This window comes from Syngnathus typhle, linkage group LG11, assembly GCF_033458585.1.
Source record: "Syngnathus typhle isolate RoL2023-S1 ecotype Sweden linkage group LG11, RoL_Styp_1.0, whole genome shotgun sequence".
Taxonomy (NCBI): Eukaryota; Metazoa; Chordata; class Actinopteri; order Syngnathiformes; family Syngnathidae; genus Syngnathus; species Syngnathus typhle.
The window spans coordinates 6,430,123-6,458,006 of NC_083748.1; the positions used below are offsets into that span (position 1 = coordinate 6,430,123).

General features: G+C 41.7%; 1 protein-coding gene across 1 annotated transcript; it reads right to left on the reverse strand.

Annotated features, from left to right (window-relative positions):
* Positions 1–27,544, reverse strand: tex264a (testis expressed 264, ER-phagy receptor a). The gene is made up of 4 exons (XM_061291803.1): positions 27,040–27,544; positions 17,783–18,004; positions 3,184–3,355; positions 1–1,279 (listed from the first exon to the last, which is right to left on the reverse strand). The coding sequence occupies exons 1-4, from the start codon at positions 27,295–27,297 to the stop codon at positions 885–887; spliced, it is 1,047 nt and encodes a 348-aa protein (XP_061147787.1). The 5' UTR covers positions 27,298–27,544; the 3' UTR covers positions 1–884.
* Between the last annotated feature and the right edge of the window lie 340 nt (positions 27,545–27,884).

Here is a 27,884-nt window from a genome sequence, read left to right on the forward strand (position 1 = left end):
TAAGGCATTTTTGATGCTTTATTATTACAGGCGCGCGCACACGCACGCGGACACGCTACTGTACATCATTTCCATGAGATCGTTTTAACAAATGAATACTGATGACCAAATGAGCTACTTTTTATCAGACTTTTCATTAAGTACACCTGCACAATTTAATGCGGTGATTTTTTTTTACATTGAGACAAATTCTACCTGTATGAGACGAATGGGGATCATTTTAGACTGAGTCAATTTACCTCAATGTTCATTTTTGTGGTTTGCTGGGATACTTCACAGTCGTGGCACGTGGTGGTAGTAGTACTCCACCACTGCCAGCTGGTGGCACTGTATCCCCCCCCCCTTTTTCAATAATGCTCGTAGGTCAAATTTAAAACGAATGTGTACAAATACACAAGTTGTCAGACATAAATGCATTGAATAAAAATGGAACTAATGGGTTTGCATTAACATAGAATTACACAGCATTATACAATCGAACCTCGGTTGACGAAAACAAATTTAAGTCATGAACTGAGGTTTGACTGTGCCTCGTCTTTTTGTAGCATACTGCTAACCAAAACCACAATAAGAAAATACTGTCAAATCGATGCTTCCCTAACGGAGCCAATCAGAAGTCAACACTGCCTTTGAAAACAAATCATTTCGAATACAATAAGTTTCCACAGGTATTTCTCCAGTGAGACCTTCAGGTATATGGCACGTGACCGCATGGTTTAAATATGAAGATGTATTGTTTTCGTGATTAAGAGTTAATAAAATGAACGAAAAATTGCCGTGAATGGGTTTAGCTCCAGCGACATGGTAACATGGTGACCAGCAACAAGAACAACAACGAGACGCTCTCTCGTGTGCCGCCGTTAAATGGCCAACATCGCTTCTCGTTACTCCTTGCCGTCATCCCCTAAAGGCTCCTTGCCGTGATCCCCTAAAGGCTCCATCTTCTCCGCCTTCTCCTCCTGTAAAGGTTCACCAGATTTTTTATCGCCACCTGCAGGGGCCTCCTCCTCTTCCACCTCCTCCTCGTCCTCCTCCTCCTTTCCCGCCTGCTCCTCCTGATCCATGTCGAGCTCCTCGAACGACGAGCCGCTGGCCAGTGATCCGTCCGAGCCTCGCTCGCTGCCGTCTCTGTGCTTGACGTCTCCTTGCACGTCCACCACGTCCCTCAGCGGGAGGGAAGAGGCCAAGGAGGCGGCGGTGGACGCGGCCAGCGACGTCTCTCGGCTGTCCCAAGGAACGCCGCCGCTTCCTGAGCTGGTGTCGCTGTGAGAGTCGGCACCTGAGGCGATGCGGGAGGAAGGCAGGAGTGACTAATTGATTAAGGAAAGTGGTGACTATGCATTAGAAGTGTGGTGGTCAAGATCCAACCATTATTTTCTTTTTTTTTTGCCCCATTTAATAAAAAGCAGTGATTCAAGGCAGTGTCCCACTATAAATTCCACTGATCAGCAAATTCTAATCAGAGATGTCTGATGGAAAAAAACAATGTTATTTTTTCTCCCCATCTAATTTAAATGGTGTGTTTCTCATCACTTGGCCTGGAAAGAATCACATCTGCCGGAGTCAACAGATCAGAAGCAGGTGGAGTTCTGAAAGCATTACTGGCTGATCATGTGACTAGGAACGTCCATCAGCACCGCAAGCGTGCTTACTTGTTCAGCATTGCATGCGGTGTTGTCATAGTGAGGCAAGCCAGGCAAGTCCAATGCCTAAATGGCAATATGCTACAGAGGATTATGACGGCCATCTTTTGACCAGCTGCTCCCCTCCGGGCACTCACCTCCACCATCCCCTGTGCACATATCGCTATATACGGGCTTGTGGAATTTTATTTTTATCAGCATCTAATACCATAGCCAATTTCAAAATGGTAACTCCTCTAATAATTAGACTAGCAAATGACAACAAACAACAGAACAATAAACATCTGGCAATTAATAAATCAAACTCCACTCACACTCCAGATGGCTGTCACGAACACGGCACATGGTCCCCCCCCAAAAAAAACAAGTCATGTCCAGACTGGGTCCCATCACAATGTAATTATCACATGGAGTGTTCTATATGAGAAGTTCATTGGTGTTATTCATCGAGGAGATGCGAAATGTTCTGTTGATTAGCTGGCATGTCCCAACAGCAGGCGATACAAGCGGATGTTCTTCGCTGAGGTGTGAATGGGATTTATGATGAATGCAGATGATCTTTACACATGGGATCACATCCACGCTCCAAGGACATTTATGGAGAAATCATGGCTCTGTTTAAAGATAATTGGCTGGACGGCCCTTCCGAGATGGTGCTTGGACATGCGGGCTGGATGACCCTCAAGCGGTTGTAAAAACACAACGACGGATGAAAGCCAAGTGGACCTCTCAAAGTCTTTTTGGTGAGATTTTCCTAATTCCGTTGCTAAATTGGCCCCATTGGGATTATAATAGCTCAGAACCAAGGTCTTGAAGATCATCTATTTTTAAAAACGGTAGTAATGTGAAAAGTATATGGCTCTCAAAATGAGATGGAAAGTTAAAGAGTAGGCGGCGGCCATTTTGCCACTTGAGGTCGACTGAAAATGACATCACAGTTGCCAACCAATCACAACTCAGCGTCAGAAAACTGGTGAATACTGCTGAAGTATATTTTAATGTGGTTATTTCCGCTATATTTACTGGGTAGCTATGCGCCTTGGAAAACTTTCAAACTTTCTAATTTCAAACTTTTTAATTTGTTCAAAAGATCTTGTGACCTAACGCATGCAGAATGTAAACCTGCCATCATCCGCGTAGTCATCCAGAAAGGCGAATTATTTCCGGAATTCACAAGGCCAGAGTGCAGCTCAGTCCATCAGTCCTTCATTTAGTCATTTGTACTTGTTGACAGTTCATCCAGGCGTGGACGCGTGATGGTCGCTAATATCACATTGCGCTCCATCACCCGTACACGGCGTGACAGAACAATTACAAGCTCTCATTTATCTCCATGTCCTCCGTGATCACGGTGTCAAAACGCTTTTTATGTGTCGCCGCAACGTGACGCCAGCTGTCGTCACCGCCGGAACACACTTGAACCGCAGTCACCAGTAATCGGATGTACGAGCTCTCAAGAAAATAAATGAACACTTCTCTCGGAATGCGCGATGACGAATATTGGACACTTGACTGTGTCTTCCATTGTGTAAAATATTACCTGTAATGTCAGTTCCTCTGTCTTCCTCAGAGTCTTCCTCTTTCACATCAGCTTTGGCCTCATCCCTCATCTCGGGAACAAAGAAATCCGTCTGCCGGGACAGTGGCATCATATAATTGGTGACGAGCGAGCAACAAATTTCAATGCACGGGAAGGCCGACAGCTTCCTCTCCTGGAAAACAAATAGAAAAGAAGGAAAAGTGAGACATTAGATGCTAAGGTGTTAAACTGCGGAAAAGATAGTGAGAAGGGCCTCACACCTCAAATACATGCCACACATCTGGCATAACATTTGACTGAATGCATTTGACAGATAAAGTGGATTTGCTGACATTTGTAACATTATGTCCTCGACACAGTCACCTGAATATATGTCCTCCTCCCATGTGAGTGCATTAAAGTTGTATGTACGAACCATATCTATGTCTCTCCATCTTTACTCTCCAATGGTACGTATGGGATGTTTAGAAATATCAGACCATATTTTATCCATACAGTACATTAGACCTGCACATTTCATCTTGGTGGTGAGAAGTCAGCGTGACATAATGTTTTGCTGCCCGGTTTGCAGAACGGCGGCGGAATGGTTTCGTAGGAAAGGTGTCCAAAATGACAAGCCTGGCAGAACTACAAACTCTATTATTCAATGCTGGCTTTTGCTCGCCAAGCTAGCAAGAGCACACTCACAGGAATTTACATGCTAAATCTAATTTTTCGCTATTTTTTGGGGGGGCCGGGGGTCACAGTTCTGAATATTAAAATTAATGTAATGTTGGCTAAAAAGGCACACAATGTAGTTTGCATACTGATTTGATTTTCATCGTTAAACTAAACGTTAAATGTGAGCATAGCAACCATGATGCTAGCAATACTATTATTGCTATTATTTATTATTAAGGATCAATATTCATTCATTTGTATCCGACCGTAACGGGCTTGAATCCCATTTACAATTCCTTTAGTAAATTTTTGTAATGCGCTATCATAGAATTGCGAAAAGCAACACAAATGCATCAACATGTGCAACATTTACTGTGCTCTCCTCAGAGCAGTTTCCAAAAGCACTCCGACTCATCTCTCTTGTGGGTTGTGCCTGCACTCTGGCCCACATGCATCACATTGATTACGCCCTTTGGATGGTGCAAAATAACACTGTTTATGTTCACACTGGCCTGCCCCTTACTGCGTGAACGTTGTCTCTTTCTACCCAAAATGTTCCGAGGTGCAGCGTTGCCATGGCTAAGCGGGAGAAAAATAGAGGCTGACCTATTCAGGGTGGGCAGCGAGAGAGGCACGGCGGATGCTTGAGCCACAGTCCCACGCCGCACTGAGGTCAGTGTGATTTGGGTTGACTGATTGGTTTTAATCTAATCCCCTCAAGAAAAGAAAACCGCAGGAGCTGGAATGAATCACCTGGCTTCCCTCCCCCCCCCCACACACACGCACACAATAGCCCTGGGGCTCACTATATGCAAATGAGATCCCATCTCCTTGAACTTGCCTCGATAATGATAAGATAAAAAAAATAAAATAAAAAAAGGAATAAATCAAGACCTGAATGAATATATGGTCCGGACACACTAACGGGAGAAACAGGGAAGCCGTGCACCAATGTTAAGGTGCATCTCAGTAACATTCATCTTCTCAAACGGGTTCATTATGATCATTTCCTCACATTGTTAAGTCGTCGACCTTATATCGGTGACAAGCTGCGGGTTCTCCTTCTTATCAGTGACAACGGCAAATCATCTCAGCAGCAGCCTACAAGCCTCTGTGACTCTTCTCCACCTCCTATTGTCTTTGGGAGGAAGTAAACGCGGCAGGTGGTTCTGCACTTCTGTGGTCTCCACAGCGGGGCCTCACATATAAAGTGGAAATGGCAACTCCTAATTTTACTCCCAGTACGCTTAGGAACTGCTCTACTTTGACATTTTATTTACATAATTATTTTGTGAAATAATTTCAGCTAAAGTGACTTCAGTCCATGTCACTAAATCCACATTGGAGCACAAATGTTTTACACTAAGATGGAGCTGCTAGAAGAAAAATCCAGCAGAAACGCAAACAGCATGAAGCCATAATTAGAATGTTGTAGAAATATTGAGTTGTGTTTTTATATAGCAACAACGCTGTGTGCTTCACAGCAAGTGGGATCCTTGCCATAGTATTTGGAGGAAAATATTGCAGGTTGACAATTTGGATATGATTGCGCTGAACTATGTAGGCAAACCTGAGTTTCAGAAAAACATCGAGGTGGAGATTTCAAAGCTCCGGTTGATTGAATTGTGTGATTGTAGATTGAGGGGGAGAAAAAAAAACACCATTATGACTATCAGTGCTGTGATTGTCGTTTAGTGGCGAGGGCTTTTTTTTTTTTAGTTAAACTAGCTTTGGAAAATATATGCAATCATTCAGTGGAATATCAATTGTCAAGTTAAAGGTGTAAATAAAAAAATAAAAAATAAAAAAAGCCCTTTGCTTTTTAAGTCTCCTTTTCTGTCCAGTGAGGTTTATAAGTTAACACAACATTCTTCTCACAATAGCAACCTTATTTTATGCAGCGGAATAACAAAGGGTGAATAGAACCATGCCTCATTTGCGTGCATCCATATTTCACTGACCAGTAATCTATATTTCTTCTCGCCGGGGAGCGATGAGATAGATTAACTGTCCGCCTGCAATCAAAGCCTACCGCGTGAATGTTTTAATTATACGACAAGCGAGATCTTCCGTTTCTAGTCTCCGCCCGCATGCGGCGGACTGTCTGATTGGGTGTCATCTACTTTCCGACAGCCTGTCATTAAGTCAACATGCATCCACTTAACCCACCCGCGTCTCCATATGGGAACTGCTGGCATTGTTAACTGTTCCTCCTGCAGGACAATGAGACATAAGAAAGTCAGTCTCAATGCAGATACACAGCAAAAAACAACAACCAAAAAAAAAAAAAAAAAACACTTATTTGGTATTCTATCAATTGTTTAATTGTTTGAAGACTTCTGAAGGAGAGTAAATCGAGATTTGCATTGAGCTGTCAGCATTGAGGTTTTTATTTTTAGAATGGATTATTCTAGCAATTATTTCATCGATTAATTGATAATCAGATAAAGTTTTATTCTCTAACTGTGCATAGTGCTGTGCGTGTTTCTACAGCATGATGGTGTGATTTGTTGCTGGTCCAAATAGTTAATTGTTGTTCCCTGTTCTACTTTAAGCACTTGACTGAGTGTTTAATGAACCAAGCAAGCCACTTGAAAGACAGGTTTACCCAGTAATTAGGGCTTTACAAATCCTATTGGCACCTCGTGCAAAAAAAAAAACAACAACATGAAGCTGACGGATAGCGGCCATCAAAAAGCTCGTATCGATGTAATGAGGAGATAAACAAATGAATGGGCGGAGAAGCGTGTGTGAGAGAATTTAATGGACGGAAAAGCGTGTAGTCTCATTTCAGTCCTGTCAAAAGTGAGCTCAACTCTGGAGCCTCTTTTGTGCAGTTGACCCAATGACCCTCATATCCCACTGAATCAATAAAAGTATTATGGCTGATGCCTCTCAGGAACTGTAACTGTTAGAATCAAATAACTGTTGGTGTTCTCAGGTGATATAGAATGCATGAAAAGTGTGTGTAGTGATGCAGTCAAAGTGCACTCTTGTCCTTAATGACTCAAGAGTAGATGTGCGTGATGGAGGATATGTAGAGCGACAAAGAAAAAAAAACACACACACTGGGGAGGTCTTAGAGGCAGTAACCCCGCCTCCAAAAAATACACCAATGAGAACAAAAAGAAAAAGAGGTGCTGCTATTATGACAACCCCGGATCGCTATGACGACAACCGAAATAGATTTTTAATCACAGACAGAATAGAAACAGCACACCTTGGCCTCAAACGGGGTGGGGGAGGTTGTCGTCTTGCGGACAACTTCCGACTAGCATGTGACGTGCAGCAAGATGGAGACGCTGTAGGCCTCTTTAATCACGAAGGTTACGTATGGAACACTCCAATCGTTTGTCCTGTAAATTGGTGAGTCAGAGGTGTAAAAGTAGAGATGAGATTTGGCCGCCTGTTCCTTTCAGACAGAACTCGATGAAGCAGGACAAATAGCTGATATAGTTCCTTGCACTGGGCTTATCAGATGTGTGGCCATTTGAGAATGACACCAACAATTGACTTCAACAGCGTGAGACTTTTGGCTTTTACTTTTCTGCACTACGCTGACACAAATTTCTAGGTTGACTTCAACCTTCAATCTCGCATTGTTATTGTATGCAAACCAGCCAAATAGGGGCTTAGATGATCACTGTGTGAAGTTGTTTTCTGCTCACACACAGCAAACACGCAAACGGCTATTTTTAGCTCTCTTCCCCGCAAAGATGAAAATTATGACTCAAGCTGGCGGTGACAATTGGTGACGGCCCCGCTGAGTCCGACCAACCCCGTAGCCCTACCTGAGTCTGTTTACTCCCAGCATGCCATGATGGCCATTGACTCCCCTCTGCTGGCAGCCCATAACCTCCTTCCTTTCCCCCCAATTTCATATATGTGCAAAGAGACAAAACACTGCTGCACACACACACCTCTGCAGAGGTGTCCAATTCCAACTCTCCCTTGTGGTCACACACTTCCACGGGACATAGTATTTTCATTCCATGTGCTATAGAGCTTTTTTTTTTTTTTTAGATCCGTTCTCTGGCAGCCTAGGCTAAGTCCATCCCCTTTGTTGAGAGAAAAAAAATGGCTTTAGGTGGGAATAACAGTTGGCTGAGAATTGCTTTGCTATAAGAGTGAACAATAGGCATTTCACAGCCTCTCCATGCACCCATGCAATCAATACATGCACACTTATTAGCTACTGTGCAAGTGTATTGTCTGTGTCAGCAATGGCCGCAGCCCTCAGAGGTCCTCTACCATCGATCCAGCAAGCTGGCAGCAGGTGAGGGTCCTGAAGAGCTTCGCATGGGAGCGTTTTGACATGCAGAAATGGAACTATTAGCATGGAAAGTGACATACATCAAATTGATATGTTGTGGTGATCCTTGACTCGCCTGCTACTCTGCCTCCGCTATATGAAGGATCATTTGCGACCACTGGGAGATGCCATCAAATGTCGGCAGGTGCCAATTGTAATGAAGAGATTTAGTGGATAACCAGCCCGTTATGGAAGATTCAAAAGCTATTAGTCACAGGTCTTCATTATTCAAAACTGATCAGCATCTTATAAATTACATACACACCAATAAATTCAATAGAGGTGCTTTGAGATATGAGTTTGTTTGTTCCAGTGCCATGCACAAATCATAATACGAGTATCGCAAATCGTGTGTCCCAATTGAAATGAATGGAAATGCCCTTAATCCGTTCCAGCCTGCCTCTCTTAGAAATGAAAAGTAGCACTCAATAATATTACATGTTATAAAAGCTGCCTACATGTGTTGTTTCACCACTTGTCTTCAAATGTAGATATATATTTTTTAACTCTAACCCCAAAAATAAATAAAAGTGGAAAACTCGCATTTTTCTTCCACATGATTTTGAAAAATGAAGGTTATTGCATTACACAGACTCTTGGGCAAATGCTCCTTTAAAACTAAAGAAAAGAGAAGCTTGACAGCAGCAGCAAAAAAAAAAAAATGTCTTGAGTGTGCGCCCGTCCCCTTCTCCCGGCCTTGCTCACCTCCGCCTCGTTATCCCGGGTAACCTCACGCCTTTAACCGCCTAACTCATGCCAGTTCATTGTACCTTGCTGCTGACTCAGCGCATCAGCCAACTGAACCACGATTTAAAGTACAAGAGTAGTAAGATTGATTGAAAAAAAGAGTTCATTTAGTATAAACGAACTAATATGGAATTAATGCATTAAATCGTTGCCTGGATTGGAAACACGGACCCTTGCATTGCAGGCCACGGCTCCTTGCCTGGTTCCCTTTTAAGGAAGAAGAAGAAAAAAAAGCATGCCTTTATTTTCCGTGTAAAGCTTCCATAAATATATACGACCATAATTCCATCCTTTGGTCTTTCAAAGTCTCTTAGGGGAAAAAAACAACAACAAAAAAACGTTTGCCCCTAGGTTGTTAAATGGATTTGTAACACAAACATAAATATCTTCGCATGATGATTCACATGCTGAGCGAATCTAAGCTGCGGAAAGAAAAAAAAAAAAAATCTCTTGAGCTTTTGAAAATAAACATGTTTTGTATTTTTACATTTGATCTATTTTTAATTTACTAAATCACTATCAGGGCAAAACCTTTCAAAATTGGATTAGGACTAATTGCCAATTTGAGCTATCCTGTAAAGTCAACTGACACTCACTGAATGACAATCACATTATTCCAAATCATTTTAGTAGCTTCATTTCACCAAAAAACACCTGGCATGACTTGTATTTGAGAACATTTACAATATACAATGCCCTCATTTGAATGCTGTCACTTCCAGATGAGCAGACAGTTCAGCAGGTCATCGGCAATGGAAAATACCCAGCCCATGCAAACATTCCATCTGAGGAAAAAAATGTTAATTTGTCCCTCATTTGCCACATGAAAACCGGCGCAACTATTTATCTTCATTTTCAGCCCAATATGACAAAGTTCCCCAGACATGAAGATATGGAGAAAAAATCAGCTGCCAACGAGTCTCGGGGGGGGAAAGAGGCTTCATACTCCTCATAGCTGATCTTTCGCTGGTGAGAAGAAGCCCGCGAATGAAAGCCAAGCAGATTGCCGCCTGTTCAAAGACGGTAAGTGTACCTCCTCACTGCCTGATTAAAAGTCAAGTTGCAGCGACGAGCCGCATCGCATGCCCGTGCATACCTGCGCATATGCGAGCCTTACAAAGTGACGGGCTCTTCTGAAAGCCAAATTTCAACTCCTCCAGTAAAGGTGCAGAGGAAAAAAAATATTTACAGTGCTTTGGCGTCAATTAGTAAACGTGTGCGTGAGTACCACAAACATTCAAAAACTAATTCAAGCAATGGTACATTCTTTTATCAGAAGCTTCATTAGATACAATGCAAGGGCTCTTTAGAAAAGAGAAGAAAAAAAAGCCTTTACAGAGATAAGATATGTAAGAGCAGAGATTTCCACTAAAGCAGATCAACATTACCTGATAATGGAACAGAAAATGGTGAAATCCTTAAGCCAAGTTTAATGGCCAATTGTTCATTTGTTCTACTGTGAATAGAGCCACAAAAATACTGTAACATTTGTACGGTTCCGCTCTAATCCTCTCCCTAATGTGCTTTACAAAGCACTAAAGGGGAATGGAATCTGTATTTTCATTACAAAATGTGTGACAGTTAAAAGAAATACAATAAATCACAACATATACTTAGACATACAAAAAAAATATGAGTGGGGCAATGTAGTTCACCTATTAGCAGCGTCCAACCAAAAGACCACTGACGGATCTAGAAGGGGGGCCGCGAGGGCGCTGGCCCCTCCACTCCCTCCCGTTATATGCATTCCCAGGTGCTAGGCGAGACTTTTGGGTATTTTCAGGTATTTTTTCCCCCCCCACACATTTTTCTACATACCCAGTAAGGAGCATATAATAAAATTTTAACAGTGTTTTCCTTAGAATTTGGGTGTTTGTAAAAACAAAACAAAAAACGTGCATCTTTTATCGTATAATAATAATAAAGCATACTGAGTCCACCTCGTTCAACAATCTACTGAAGGAACACAACTGCGCTGTTTCATCCAATGGATTGAGTCCATTACGGCAGAGCAGGAAAAAAAAACGAGTATTGGTCCACATGGCAACATGAACTTCCCGCTCCTCTTCATTGCACTCGGATGCATCCCATCACGTCCTCTCCGCCACAGCGCTCATGTTTGTGGGATTCTCACAGTGGGCCTTGCGTCCCCCTTGCTGCTCTGAGCGACGGCTTCCTGAATGGCTTTAATTTACGCAACAGCTCCGCTTGCTGTCTCTAGTCCGCTTCACAGCGCAAAGACAACCATTTGTCATTTATGAGGAGGCTGTGTCGTTTTCCTCAACAAAATTGTTGGTGTCTTTCTCATTTTCGGAGACAAATCTCCCCCCTTTTGATCCCTCTGGTCCATGTTTAGTCTGATAAACACAATGTCGCCACTGACTTGACTACTTGTCTCTCAACATTTGTAGCTCCCCCACCAAAATATTTTCCAAATACCAATGAAGACGTCATAAATAGTTTGTATGCGCGCATGCAGCAGCCGTTAGTCACGCTTGTGTGAGCCCATGTCGCTTGAGATTGTTAAGAATTAAGCAAACCTAAGAGGAGGATGGAGGGCAGTGGGGGCGTCAGAACATAAAGAACCATATCACATTATTCCTCCCACTGGTATATCATCAAATGCAGCTTCATGGCTGAGGGCCACCTTGAGAAAAAAGACTGACAATGCAAACTATAAGGCACGGAATGTTGAAGAAAACTATGACTCGAAATGAATGGAATCCCAACTATCTTGGACTCTATAAGTAGTTTGACATCATGAAAGAACGGTTTTAAAATATTTTAAATTACGGCTATGAACTCACCGTCATGGGTTGTCCCCAAGATTTGAATTGTCTCCTCAGGTAAAAGGCATTTTATTCTTACATCTTAAATTTAATGGTGCAAGATCCTGGAAGAAGTGCAAGCTGCTGCACCATCTCAAAAGGACCTATAGAAGCATCAATGTGAGGCAGCCATGGGAGTCAGTCTTAGACATGCTAATGTGACATTTGGCTTCTGGAGTGCTTGTGACGAGGCGAGGTGGAAAAGGACACAGGGCAGACCGGATGCGTTTATCATCACGGTATTCACTTTATCCTTCATTTTACTTAGCGGACATTTTCAATGTAAGTAAGTAAGAGGCTGTAGAGTTCAACTCCACAATCTATCTCATTCAACAATTCCAAAATGATGACCACGCCTTGAGTAGGTTTAGTGTGACCCGAAGGATTTTTTTTGCTCAACCTGCAATCAAGCTATAAGAATAAAAAATGGACAAGTTCACCGCGGTGGCCGGTGTTTGTGAATGGATCTGTCATTCTCTAACTTTTATTAATCACCCTTTCTAAACACAATCCCCAACTTCCTCCACCGACGGCCGCATTAATCCCAATCTGCAGTGTTTGCCGTAATGCACACGGCATTAGCGACGGCGTGATCAAATTAAGATACAGCATGTTTCAGCCACCCCTGCAATCAAAGGCACTTTGCGACGGAGACGACTATACGCTTACAATCAATTTGCCAGGCTAATCTAATGGAGTAGCTCACACGCATTTCGCTGCCTTGTTTTATCTCTTATACGGGGATAACGTGACAAATAAGATCAGTGGCAACACTGACTGGCCTACACATATCTCGGAAGCCCGTTCATGTGTGAACGTTCCTTGGCATCCAAAAATGCATTTGCAACAAGCATGAGCGGAATGTGCAAAGACATGACACTTGAGTCCCGCAATCTTTTTTCATCAACACCCATTATCTCGCCGCCGTGACTTTAGCGGCTTTGCGAGCAGGTGAGGACGTGAGACTTGCGTCACGGCGAGGCAGACGCGGAGCTCACACAGGCACCAAATTCACAATAATTTTTGACACATCCACCTCCTATCCTTCTGGATATTGAAAAAATCTTTATTTCTGGAAAAATGCAGTGAGGTCCTGATCATGGAATGGATTTGTTTGTTTGTTTTTATATTAAATTAAATTACATTTTCAATTTTAATAGTTTTTTATTATTATATTATTTTGTTGTATTTATTTTATTATTATTAATTTAATTAAATATTATTCATTTTAATCATTTTAACTATTTTAACAGTGGAGTATTTGAACAGCACAATGTATTTATCACCAAATCCACCATACACAGTACATTTAATTAATACTGGCAACATCCCATTTTAAAGCAATTATTACATTTGATAAGAAGGAGTAGAATAGTGTTTTTACTTTATATCGAGTTCCTGCTTTGATCCTTCATTTGTGCAAATATTTATCCATGTGGATCTCCGACATGGATCCCGCTGGGAGACAATAAAGAGAATCAATATTTGCGCCCATGCGCCATTTCTCCTGGCAGTACAGCTCAGCACGAGCCACTGATGGCTCATCACTTTTAATGAGGGCTGTGGCCTTAACACATAGATTGTTCCCACAGCAGCTCCCGCATGCCGCTGTCATGACAAGCACTCGGAGCACACGTCTAAAGGGGGACAAGCCCCCCCCAAAAAATATGGCATCTGTGCACAAAGCAAAGTGTTGTTTTTAAAACATCACCAACTGTATTTCAAATCATTCATTTGCTTTTGTCTGGGGACTGTCAAAGGTGCCACAATTTGGGGAAGTACACACAATCTGACACTGCTTGTATAGTTTTTTGTTTGTTTTTGGAGCTCCAAACATTCTTGCCATGCAGACGACCGCAGTTGGAGCAGAAGCTCAACAAGAAATTCTTCCATAGACATGAATTAGTTTCAGACTACAGTGTGTGTATGAATAAAATGATTATCTTTGAGTCATTGTTTGAGATACAAGCCATTACTAATTTTGAGGTACAAGCGTGGGTCACGGAACAAATTAAAGTTGCGTCTGTGTATTAGTAGCCCAGAGATGATTAAGCACAATTTTGTCATCAATATTTGACTGCAGTCTATCATTGTCAAAAATAGGAAGTAAACAGAGTTCTGATTGGACAACCTCCCAAAGTCTGCAGATGAACAGATATTTTCTGTATTATGCATCCATGAATCATCTGCTAGTTAATCATCTCTAGCTAAAGGATGCCATTTTCTCTGTGTTATTTGATGTCTTTATGACAGCAATGAACTGAAGTATTACTCCAAAATAGCAGACATATAATCATAATCAGCACTATATCACTACATTGCCCCCCACCCCCCCCACCCCCATCAGTTTAAAACTAGTGACCACGTGTAGCATGTGTAAAAAAAGATAAATGCTACATAGTGAGAGCAATAAATCTGCATAATTTACAGGGCAGCCATAAAAGTGGGAAGCATAGAGAGCATACGGCTGACAGGCGGCCATAAACAAGACCCCATCATGACGCTTACGTTGCTATGCTCAAGTATTATTAAGTTACAGGCACATCCTTCACACTCGAATTTTTTTTTTTCTTCAAAAATGATTATTTTCATTCTATGCAGGATTAGTAGTTATGCGTTATCAAGGTTTGTCAAAGAAATTCTGCATTCATCTCACTTGTGTTAAGGCCCAGTAAGGCGCACAGTGCCGCTACATTACATAATATCTCATATGCGCGTCGGATGGTAAACAAACTCGCAAAGCCAAAAGCCTCCAGCGTTACACTGGTAATCAAATCTGGGGGTGCTGCAGCTACATTCAAAATATATGACGGGAAGATTTCAGCCGGTAATGCATTTCGACACGCCTGCTTCTCATCATGGGGTCCATGGCGTGGACAACACTGGCATCAGGTTTATATTTCCTCACCAGCGCTGGCAAGAAGTGTGAACTTTTCATTTTGGGCTAGCTGGAGAAGACAAATTTGGATTGGATTGACGTGCGCTGAGAGACAACATGAGCCTTGATCTGGAGGTCAAGGTTACGTGCGAGACGGAGATCAAGGTTTTCAAATTGAAACCGATTCCACATATAATCATATGCAAAATGTAGAATGAATGACTTGATGGGTCTATAGATTTCCTATTTGCATATCAATGGGCTTGACAGGCAAGAAAAATATTAAGGCTATTATAGAGAGGGAGGACTAAATATTTTCATTTTAAAGAGAGGGAGAGCACCTAAGCAAATATCTTTAAAAGACACACGATGCAACCATCAAAAACACTTACACTTGCAATCAATCAGGGCCGACCAGTAGACTGCTCATAAAGAATCCTGAGATAAGTTGATGTTCTTCAGGAGAGTGAGAAGACGAAAACTACTTGCATCTACAAGCTGAAGGTGTCCATGTTATGACGCTAAGTGACTTCTCAGTGTGATGCAATGTGCTTCTACATTACTGCAAACCACAATAATAGCAGAGTTATTGTTGTTTTGGTTTCGGCTCTCATTAGGATGAAATCTCAATTTTTCTAAACTCCATTTTTTTTGCTGTATGCAAATGAGTGTATTTCCTCACAAATTTGTGGATTTGTGAGCCGACTGCTTAGCAAAACGCGCCATTCGCAGCAGCATCTTAACATTCTGCCCGCCGAGAGAAAAAGTCGGTGCATCAAGAGTTCTCTGTTTGCTAGCTTTTGTGCAAATGAGAATATTAAGATAGCCAATGACTGTGCAGTAGCAATAAAAATACCAAAAAAGATGACTGACGGCATGAAGAAAGATGCTGTAGAGTTCACAAAAAGACCATTTGGGATATGAATTAACACTTTATTCCTAATTTGTCGCATTATGGCCTTTGGAAATATAGTCGCAAAAATGTGGGTCCTTTTAGTGCGGAGTGAAACAGGATGGAAACATACGTGTAAATCCGGCCCACACCGTGCTATCATGTAAAACACTCAAGCCTGTGTTTTTCTCGGGCTTAGAATGCAAGAATTCATTTCCAAGCTCGGAGGAGATGATGGAAAATGTGAGAAAAAGTGTCATCTGCATCACAGCGGTCTAAATATAGACTCATCCACCCACATCCTGGTGGTTCCTCCGCAGCCAAGAAGATAAGAAGCCAACAACAAGGTATGTACTCGCTGTAAACTAATTATTTTTGAGGTCTTGAGTCGCCACTCGAGTGTGGGATTTTCATCATGGAAATGATTAGAGAAAGACCCTCAAGAATCAGGGAAGGGATGTTGGTAATAATAAGAACATAACGGTGGAAACAACATTCTGCGGAATGGAGGTATTAATAATAAAGGAGTTGGAGGTTGCTCTCACTACATGCTGTATCGCAAATTACTCACACACATGGGTGTGCTCCTCAAAAAAGACAAATACGCCTACTGACTCTCATATCACCCTGTGCGCTTATGACAGAAGCAGGGTGTGGTTTGGAAGAGATGGGGGGGCGCCCTACCTGTGAGACATTAAAGATGGAAAAGGGCTGAAGAGAATCAAAGCAGGCGCTATTTGGAACTTCGCACATTCAAACTTATTAAAACACACTTTTTCAACACATTGTACTGCCGAGATGTTTGAAATAAACGAAAAGAAACAATTCTCACTGCTATAACTATGCTAAACTTTCCCATTGTTACAACACCAAATGCTGTCAAGAGAAAAAAGCGCTTTGAATATTACTTTGGAGACCTTGCAGAGCACTCTGTACAGAACGGCAAACAAACCAAAGATGGATTAAATTCCAACCATTTGTACTTTGCCGACTTCAGAAAAGCAGAAGATCACATGAAGTGTTAAGTTGACGCACAGTGTGACAAATAGAGCCAGAGTTAGTCGACGTATACAAAACGACGTTACGGGCGTCTCCCTCCTTTTCCATTCCCTCGCATGCTGCTAACCCTACTCAATTAATCATAAATTTCCAGCGCATTCGTATAAGCCCCCGACAGACCGAGCCGGCATAAAATCTGCATCATTATGCATGAGGCTCGCTGGAGCTGCTATATGTGTAGAGCACCGACCGGCCAGTCCAAAAGTCAAGTTCTGTGAGTGACCTGTCAACAGCACTTGGGTCATATGATGGACGGTGACACGCTCTTGTGTCGAGTAGATGAATATGAAGATGTTGAAAACAGACCTCAGCTACCTTGCAAACACTATATGGGAGCTGGTTATGTAACAAGAATTATTACTTGTGGCAAAATGGCCGCCTCCTGAGACAGATAAAAACGGGTGGATTTTGCTGCTTAATTATTATTTCACAAATGCAATACTAAACAAAATGTCAGGCTTAGGCAAGTGGGGATGGGTAGACCATGAAGGTCATAAGGTCAGTGCCATATCTTTGGGAGTCCACTCCGATTGGAGAAATTTGGTGGAAGTTGACAAAAATGGTCCATGACAAGTAAAGCTGTAAAACTGATCTGGCAAAATCAATCGGAAATGTGATGGAGAGTACAGTTTTTCCACTTACCAAGTTGATGCCTCCGGGAAGGTCAACAGAAAAAAAAAAAAAAAAGCAAATGGTGGTGCAACAGTTTTTTCTGAAAATTGAGTAACGGTAAACTAAGTAGCTGGTGAATATTAATAAAATGAAATAAAATAAAATAAAGTCACGAGAATTATATTAATAGGAATATTTGTAGAACCTCTGCTTTTGAATAACAACATAGCTTAAAAAAATGTCATTTTCAGGTTTGTCTGCTACATTATCAAAATAAAAACTTGTGTGGATTATCTCTAAATTCTATAAATATCGAAGTGCCTCGGCCTTCTGACCTCTCAATTAGAGTAAAATCAGAAAATGATAGCTCAATTGCAAGATGTGAAGCTTGGCGCTCCGCCAGCCTGCAATCACGTACTCGTTGGTGTGTGCGCAGAAGTGTGGGTGTGAGTGGAATGGCCTCAAGGCAGCTGAAAGCAACCAGCTGGTAACCGCCAAAGAGACGCGTGGCAGAGGCTCGAACGCAAACACAAAGACACCGTTCCTTTTTTGGTTGAACCCCCCCCCACGCTATTTCTATTTTGATTATGTTTTAGAATTTGATAAAGTACCTCAATGTAGGCCTTGAGCCTCGGGTAGACCCTGAAAGGTGCCAGGATGTAAGAGAGCGAGGTGGTGCTGGGGAAGCTGGTGGTCACGGCATGGCTCACTTCTGGCACAGAAAACATCTTGAAGCCAAACTTCTCATAAAGCTTCTGCAGGTCTTCATCTGGCTTCTCTTCCCCTTCAGACAGAATGCTGCCTATGATGTAGCGGCACATCTCTGCCGGCCTCTGAAAGACAGAAAAGGTCAAATGTGAGGTTTAATTATGATTAAAATGAGTAGGTAAGGTTTTTCTTGCGCTGACAAATTTTGAAGATCAATTGAATTTAAATAAGCGTGAACTGATTTGACCATTGACATTCACAAAAAACGGCAAGAAGATGATTTGCCTGGTGCGGGGGCTTCAACCAACTCATGTCAGACATCCTTTATATTTTGGCTAAGTCAGACCGAAATTGTCTTGACTCTAAAACTAGATGAAATGAAGACTGGCAGTCTAATGTAGCGTCAGCAAAAAGCTGTGGAGGTAAATATAGAAAGCCTTGACATTAACTGGTGGAGATGTTGTATGTTCACATAGGACCAGATAGCTGGCAACTGTGGAGAACATCTTCCCCACAGACAACCAAGTGTACACGTCTGAAGTGATGCAAAAAAAAAAGACAAAACCATCAAAGGCACAACTTTGGACAAGACATGCTAACAAATAATGTAATCCCGGGTTCTTATAAAACGGGGACGTTGGCTTCCTTTTTCTTTTACCTTCTCTACTTCAATTGTGTCTCACTCGCAGGGTCGTCTCGACACCTCTGCATACAGATGCGACAGCGACTGAATGACAATTACAAAGCCACTTGTCAGTCACATGAAGATGTGACAGCACATCACCCACTCGCATCTGCTTCAGTTTTGCAGATTATATATCTAAATACATATGTAATAGATTTTATTATATATAATATATAGTTTTGTCAACAATGTACTCAAGGAAAAAAATAGTATAATCCAACAAAATACACAGTTTCATTACTTATGATATGGTAGAACTTCATAAGTAAATTTTCCCTGAAGCTATACGATGCATAATTTAACCCCAAAAAATGTTCTACTAAAAGGAAAATCACAAAATCAATCCAAAGGCGTAGAGCATATTCTTTGATCACTCAAAAAGCAACTCTCCAACTAACATGTTGAGGAAACTCATGAAAAAAAAAACTTAACATGTAAGCAGTAAATAAGAAGCTTTCGAGCAGCACCGAGCCGCGGTATCATGGATTTAAGATCAACATCACACTGATGGAGACGTGACTGCTATAAATTGAACCTTAAAGTTCGCAAGATCGTTTCTCCGGCAACAGAATGAAGAGATGAGAGGCGATGGCTGCTATAAACAGTGTGAATTTGAGATATCAAAACCGTTGACAATATCAAAAAGAAAATAAATTGCTCTTTCCCTGTGTCAAATTTGTGTTTATTTATTTATATCTATTTTTTTTTTAATGCTTCCTTGCAAAAAAAAAAAAAGCTCTCCAAATAAAGTCATGGATTCTCAAAATTGCTCAGCAAAATATCTATTGTAGATGTCTGAGCCTATCCTTTTGCACATATTCAAAACAGCAATGTGTTTCTTGAAGACCTGCATGCTCTTTACTTGCAGCTCAATGACAGCACCCATCTGTGGAAAGCTGACGCTGGGAGGGAAGGGGAGGGAGGTCACAGATGGGAGCCACCATCACTCATCCACAAGTGTCTCGCATCTCCACATAATTATCACATCAGAAAACGCTGCTCTTATCTATCTCTCATTTCACACCTTGCGGGATGTGCTGCACTTTGAACGCATACCAATCCAATACACTGAATTATCCTCCAGAATGCCTGTGAATGGCCGCAATGGTAACAAGAGATACTCTTGGTTTCGTCTTGGCCGTTACCTGGCAGACAGCCACGGCGATGTGTTCAACAGCTTTCTTCGGCTGCTTCCGACGGTCAATTATTCATTCGAGAAAGAGAGGCAGGACAGCGCGCCTCTGTCAATATCCGTGTCCTGCATTGTCAGACTATATTACGACAGCCATGACGCGTCTATTGTAAAAGATAAAGCGGCGCTAGTGTTGACGTCAAAAAGGATGTCAATCTAAAGTAACTTTTAAAATGACTAAAACGTTGAGGGCGAACATTTGCACACTGATCATTTAATTCAATCAAAATGAGCAATGAATATTTTACAAAAGCTAAAACAAAGAAACGATTCCATCACAAACACAGAAACTAATTAAAATTTGTTTTTGTTAATTAGTGTGTGTTAATTAGGAGCAGCTCGTACATTTTGGATTTCAAAAGAGAACAAGCTGATTCTTCTGTTAATTCCAAGCTCGTTTGTTTTCACTTTGTCGTCATTCAACATTCCCGAGCGAGTGCGACTTGGTCGTCATGAGCCTCTTTCCTTTGTCACATCAAATGGATCAGGCTATCAACAAACCTTCAGCGTTCTCTTTCAAAAGCAGACATCCGCTTCGAACAGTACATGACAATAATGGAAGCGGCCTCACGCTGAGGGCACAATAGCTGTCCTCCTACTTTTTTTTCCTTTTGGCACAATGCTGCCATTTCTCATGTGCTGTTCTGAATAAGAGCGTTTGCCAAAGCCGTAGCTTGCTAATGATATCATATTGGACTTCCCGTTGTCATTCTCGTCCTACACAATTTGCACAAACAAAGTGGCTGGCAATTTCAGAAACAAAGGGCAATTAGGAAAACGGTTCCTGAGAGCAACCCCGTTTGAACAAAATTAACTTGACTGTAATTAACACACTTGTTGGAGGAAGGTAAGAGGTCTCAGAGTTGATATGTCATCGGGATGATTTAGTTGGCATCTGATTAATGTGATGTTTGTGTTAGCATCGGCTCCACAGCCAGCAAATTTGCCGCTTGAACGGGTTGCTAATGTACATTTAAAAAATCCATTTGTTTCTAGGAGGTTGTTTGGTCGTAATTGGTTGTGATAGAGAATTCATTTTACCCTCAAGAAACGATGAAATTTGTTGGAGAATAATTAACCCATTCCAGACCTCACCAAACGCATCTTTAATGTCTTAGGCAATAGGCAATTCTTACAATTACATTCCCCACCCCGTGATGCAAAAACTAATTTAGATGACAGCATCGGCTAGCATTTATTTCCGAGAATTGCAAACAGAAGACACATACAGCTAACCTTCGTGGAACGTTTGAGCCACTTGGTTCTAAAGGTGGCTTCTCCTCACAATTGGTGCCATTCTCATCTCTACCCCGATACCTTTAAGCATTGTCTCTGAGGGTCTGTTGGGAGAAAAGGTAATTTCAAAAGCAATTCTTATCCTGAGGCTACAAGGGTTATTTTTGATGGATGAGGGCTTTCAAACAATAAAAAGCTACAGCTGAGCGAGGTAATTCTTTATTAGCAGGCACATAATGAGGATTTACGCTCTTCATCTAGCCCGCTCTTGGCCCTGTATCGCTTCCCTCCCGGCTATCAGCGCTTGGTGCGGTTTCTTTCGAATGCTGGACCCAGCTGCAATTGGTCTAGATGTTCAAACCATGTCAAAGCAAAAATATAAAAACTTTATGTAAATCTGTGTTGCCCTTCGCTCACATTGGGCTCAGAGTACCGCAGGGTTCAATACTTAGACCTCTGCTGTTTTAGAAGTGTATCTGACGCAGTGGCTGGTCAATTTAAATCGATTATGCAAAACAATCAAATAACAAAAGGTAGTCTATGTTCCTAATTAAAAAACAGAATACTGATATGACATTAATAACGGCATAGTTTATTAATCCCCTTCACCAAAACAATAAATCATTTTAGCTATCATCTGGAGCCATCATTTGACATTTGAGCAATGTGTTAATGAGTTTTTGCACTCTTATGGCCTCTCGCGAAGCTATATAGTAAAAAAAAAAAAAAAAAAAAAAGATGCAACATCTCCATCTACTATTTTATTTTTTACAGCAGCTGCCTCTTGGTCTGGTTTTGCTTTTAGTACACAGTACAAAATGTCACTTGTGACCTCCTCACTTCCCGCTTGTTAATGACAAATCTTTACAAGATCTTGCTGAGGTGACCTCACACAGTCACCTAAGCAATCTCATTCTGTTCACTTGTTCCGATCGTGACTTCACACCTATTTCTGGAATACTAAGGCAGGTAAGTGTGGGTGAGCACAATCGGAGAGGTTGACACTGAGAGCAAGGAGCACAGTAAGATTACAGGCTTATAAATGCCTCGACAACAGCCGTCTCTTGACTCGGTGTGTCGGAGAGATAACCTGTCTTCGCCGATTGGATGTCAACCCTCCCCACTCTATTCCACATAAGGATGAGATGAGGAAGAACCGGGATAGAAATGGAGACTAATAGGGCTGTGCAGCATGGGCGCAGCAGGTATGCTGGGATGGACTTTTTGCCGTCAACTTAATGGATGAGGCATAGCAGGGGAGCAAGTGAGCTCCACTCCGCATGTGAATGAAGCACCATTATTGACAATCTTTAAATGATCGTTTTTTATTAATTGATAATTTTTTCAAAGTACATATGAGAACATGTCACGGTTATTTATCGCAGGACGCAACTATAGTATGACATGTTTCACAATTAAACCTCAACACCGCTTCAAATTAAATTGCGCCCTCTAGTGGACACTCTATATACCTTCATTGCTTCAAGAGTGAACACAACTTCAATTTGATCAATTGAATTGTTATTTTATCCAATTTACATCCACAGCAATTATGAAGCATGGCCCTTATTTTTTGTCTGTTAATCCATCCATCCATAAACAAGTACAGATCGGACCGCTTTAGGTGATACTTAAACGTAGCTGGTAATTACGCGCAGCATCCAGGGATGCTCTGGCATGTATAATTACTGGCAATGGCAATGGGCCGGCTGGAGGCGGGACGCGGTTTTCCTTGGCTGCAGTTACGGAGCTGGTCGTCCAGCTGGCCGCAGCGTGGCCCTCCCCTTCAGCCAGATGTCGCAGAGCGAGGAGATGCTTTTCTCTAATAGGAGAGCTGAACAAATTCCTCCTTCATCTGCATTTGCCAAGCGCTTCGCTTACTAATGTCTAGCTTCTTTTTCGTGATTAATACCGGGCCGTTTCAACCATTTTTCTGCGCACCGACGCGAAAAAACAATCGAGCCACAGAACTGATGATGTGGAAGATTTAAAGACATTTTTCAACACCTTGTTTCTCTGAGTAATAGCAGCAAGTGCGCTAATGTGTTAGTCTACAGCAACAAAACGGATGAATGGAGCATCCGTGAGCACACACAACATGATGGAAGGAGTAGGGGGGGGGGGGGGGGGGGGAAACGGTCACCCAGCATGTTTAGGTCTGGATGCCTGTGTGCTCATTTTGCAGTGGCTCTCGTCCATAAACATGAAACGGGCAGTGTTGAATCACATTAACTCCAAAAGCCGCGGAAGCGCACCGCAGAGTGTCAACATATTTATTTCTCATTTTATGTCCGCATTTAAAAGTAGTCGCCCCTTTCGATGAACCCCTCACCTTTCATGTTGTTTCTTTCGACACAGACATACAAGCGGCGGTAAAATACTAATAAATTTGACGGGGAATGCAGCGGCGCCAGAAATTCATTCATTGATGAATTGGAGCACTGTGAAGGCTTTCAAGGTGAGTCAAACTGAATCCAATTTATACACCTCTTGCCAGCCAGCGCCGCGGCCACACCTCAAATCATCCCTCAGTGCCACTCCCACACAAGTCTACGTGCATAAAAAATCCCCCTTCCCCCCCTCTCTGCTCGCCTCAAGAAGCCTCAGCGGCAATGGAAAAAACGGACGTTACGCACAGTATGCTACAATTTGGGTGGATATAATGAGAAGAGTGTGTCAGTAAACCACATTCGGGAACGTGTCTGTCTACATGTGTTGCCGCGCAAATGGTGCGTGTCCACATATCCATTGTTAAAGGGTCATAAAATAGAAGGCAAAGTAACGTGGTTTTAAATGCACAATTGGAATTCTCTGCCCAATTGCTACCTGTTGTGAAGTGAATTGACTTGAGCCCACTACTACCATAAAGCACTTGTATTTTTCCTAGTTAGTCAAAGCACGCACACATAAAAAAGCAACCCCACTATGATAAGCAATTTTATGGAAGGCTTCAATTGCTCAAGGGTTTTTTCAACAAACAAATTGGATGTTGATCAGCACCCCAGAACGGATTAGGTTGCTTATCTATAAGTTGCTCATACTCTGCTAAATTATTGCTCGCACCAACAGCCCCTGCTCGCTATCCTTGATGAATCTCGCAGACAGCAGCCCGCCTACGGGGTGGTTGCTCTTTTATGGCCCGCTGCTAGAGAAGAGCTTGTTTACCTCGTCGGGAAATGTGTTACAGCGGCAACGGAGGGAGAAAGCTTTACCCTCAGGATACGCCATCGTAAAGATAACCTCAAATGTGGCTGATCTCTCTGTTTGTTTGGTGCACCTGCAGGCCGGCGAATGACTCCTGGGCGGCACCCGGGCTAAACTACTGAATCCCTTAGGCTTGTGTTTGCAATTACAAGCACATATGCAAATAGCCACAAGTGCGGATACGCGCCACAAATCATCCAAGTCGTCATGCTTGTCAAAATAACATTTGGAGTCTGGGAAACTACTGAAAGTCAATATGAAAGTTACTTTGCGGAATTCTGGGACCACTGCAGGTTTTTCTTCTTTTATTGACAGGGCCGACCAATTATTTTGTCCACGCACCAAGAACAACTCAAAGTAATTTTAACACCTATGGGCAATTTTAAATCGGAAATGTATGTTTTTGAAATGTTGGAGGAAGCCAGAGTTCAAGCACAAAGAAAACATGCAAACGCCACATAAGATGTCCAAAGCCAAGATCCAAACCTCAGAATTGTGAGACAGACATGCTAACCCATTACATTTTATTTCTGTTGTTGTCGATTTTTTTTAATGATCATAATGGTTATGATCAGAAATTGAGCTCAACACATTGCTGCAATTGGGGGACATAGTCCTTCTACACAACTGAAAGCCTGGAATAATACTGCCATCTAGTGGTCAGACGTATGCTTACACGGACATAGCTGGGAAAATAAAACGCTCAGTTAATTAATATTTAATTCCACTCATTTACATAATTGTAATCTAGGTTTTTCAGCCATTTGTTTTTTGTTTCAGGAACTTTTTAAATATATACACATATATCCCAAAAAATCAAATGTTTACCAAAATAAGGAAAGTTACAGAATGATGGCATTTTTTTGTGTGCTGTCTAACTTGGTGGTTTTAATCGGACTTCAGCCTTCCTGTAGAAAACCAGTCCGTCGTATACGCCCGACATCAGCTGACTGTAGGAATTTAACCCACTGTATCCACGTCTACCGTGTGGAAAATTCCCAGTTTTGAAAATCACAAGTTTTCACAAATAAATACTTAAAATACTCCATCAGGAAACCCTGAATAGTCATCTGCTGCAAGTCATGGAAATTTGTTATGGGAATAAAGCAGGGAAAGAAAAAAAACACCTATTATCATAAAGTAAACTTTGTTTTCTCTTGTGTGCAGTGAGTAAATAGACTTTGTAAAAAGGTCGACAAAGTCCCGTAGAAGAAAGCCAACATGGGAAAATAGCCATAGCGAGGTTTCTGCTGACTATGTAACATTATGACCCAAATTAGTGTCACAAGTTTAAAAAAAAAAAAGATTATTTAACACAAGACGAACACCGCAGGACTGTGCTTTGTTTGTAAAATTATGTCAGACTGCAGTTTTGGTTGTTGTTGTTTTTTTCTTAAATTAAGCAGATCACAAAATACTGTTGCTGTGGCGGCGCATATAATCACTTAAGAGCATCCTTGTGATCCCCCTCTAGTCTATCCAATAATAGTGAGCGGAGCAGAAACATTCTAAATAAGTAAAGAAGTCATCGCTTAGCTTCTGACCACAGCTTTGCTTCAAGTTTTCCTCTCATATTCAACCTTTCCACTGACACAGACGACATATTTGGCTATAATTTTAAGTACACAACTTCAATTGCAGTGAAGTTCTTGTTTTTATGATTTCAAAAATGAGTAATTCAGCTATTTTAAGATTCAGGAATAGAAATAAAGTTGAATTCCTTGCATACCCACTCACACACAAATCCACTTTTGAATGTAGTATTTGGATTAAATTAGAATATGATGTCACTGGGCGAGCATGACCACAGTTTGGATTTGGACGAGTGAAATGTGCCTTTCCTGCATGTCAGTGGAAAAACTCTTGTTTGCATCTTTGCAACTTTGGAGTCAAGTGAGGCAGCCCACAGCCAGCATGTTAGGGTGGAAAATATCAACAGTGCAACGTGGCATTTAACAGCTGACCGGTTTCATCATCCAGGCTGCTTTTCTCAAAAGACTGCCTTGATGTGTCATCCCTTAAGGGCAGCCTTTTCTTTTATAAGAGTTATCATAAAACCATCTAGCAAGTGATAAAACCATAAAACTTTAGCTAATTGCAAACAATCGCAAACTTATTGAGGTAAACAGACTATGAAATAGGCAGCAACTTTGAATATAGGGGTGCTTGTTTACGATATCTTGACATAGGGGATTTTTGTTACAAACTAGTTTGGGCAGAAGTGTAAGAATACAGAACACACGCTTAGTTAAAAGCCTGTAATTATGACATTTGGAGTTTATAAACAACATTCAATTACTTGCTTTGGGCTACAATATGTCATCATACAGCACAAGAAGGTACTTTTAATGACTGGCATACATACTGTTTTTAACTTTTAATATATATATATATATATATATATATATATATATATATATATATATCAACGTACAACTTAGAAGTGATTATCGTTCAAATATTTTCGACTCAAAGTGGCCTTGTGATTGCATTTTGCACAGTACATTTGCATGGATTCCATTCTGGACGGATGGTAATGTATCAAAAAGTTAGGTTTTCTGTTTCTAATTGTACTTTGATCTTGTATGCATACTTTAATGCATTTGACTGTCATGATTTGGACTCTGCCTTCGACCTTTCAATAATAGGTTGACATTTTCTGGTTGAATCAAAGTTTTGATTTGATGATCACATAATTCGATTATTCGATTAAACGCACAGGATTTTGAGCGAGTTGGGGGCGTGGTACAATGATCATTTTAGCCATGAAACTAGCCTGTTGACAGTGATCTTGTTCCGAAACAAAGCACTGTGGTGTTTTATCATCACATACGCACACACACCTGCTCGGGGTCATCGTAGAAGATACCGATGGTCTTCTGCTTGGGTCCGATGCTGCAGGTCTCCGTGAAGGCTGCCCCGCAGTCTTTGTATGCTCCCTCTTTGAATTTATAAGCAAAGGTGACGTTTTTAATTGGAGGTGGTCCCGTCTTCACGTCCACGTCCGCCAGGAGACCCGAGTAGATCAGGTAGGACCCCACGGTAACCAGCAAGCATAGCAGCAGGACGGCGATGAGGAGCAGCAGAAGAAACTCAGACATGTTTTGGGTAAAGCGGCACCGCCGACTGCAGATTGTTTGACTGGGGAAATCTGTCAAGCCTCAAATGTCCTCTTCCGGTTTTGACGCGGCGACTGTGACTCAACAGGCTCATATGACAGCTACAAGGGCGAGCATGGAGAATCGGTGTTACTTTTTACAGCTTGTTGGAAAACGCGTCCACGTCTAGGGACTCGGTTAGACACTTTGTTTACGGTGGTTTCCCCGAACAGTTGGATAAGCTTCCTGGATAGACCACCCACCTTAACTTAAAGGGGAACGCATCTTTTTCTTCTAAAGGACAATGTTAATATTAATCAAAAGCGAACATAGTTTTTAAGTTAATATTAAAAACAAAAAACAAGCTATGGTTAGTTTGTCTTCTGATATACTGTATTTGTTAAGTAATATGTATACATATATTTACCACAAGCTACCCCGTGATTGTGTAGTGGTTCAGTCCAACGCCGACTGACAGTAATGCTCAGGAGGAAACTGACATCTGCATCTAACTTCTCCACTCTTTTGAGTTACGTTCTTGTGCCTTTTCGATGATGAGAGTCTGTTTCAACTAATGTCAGCTCCAAACG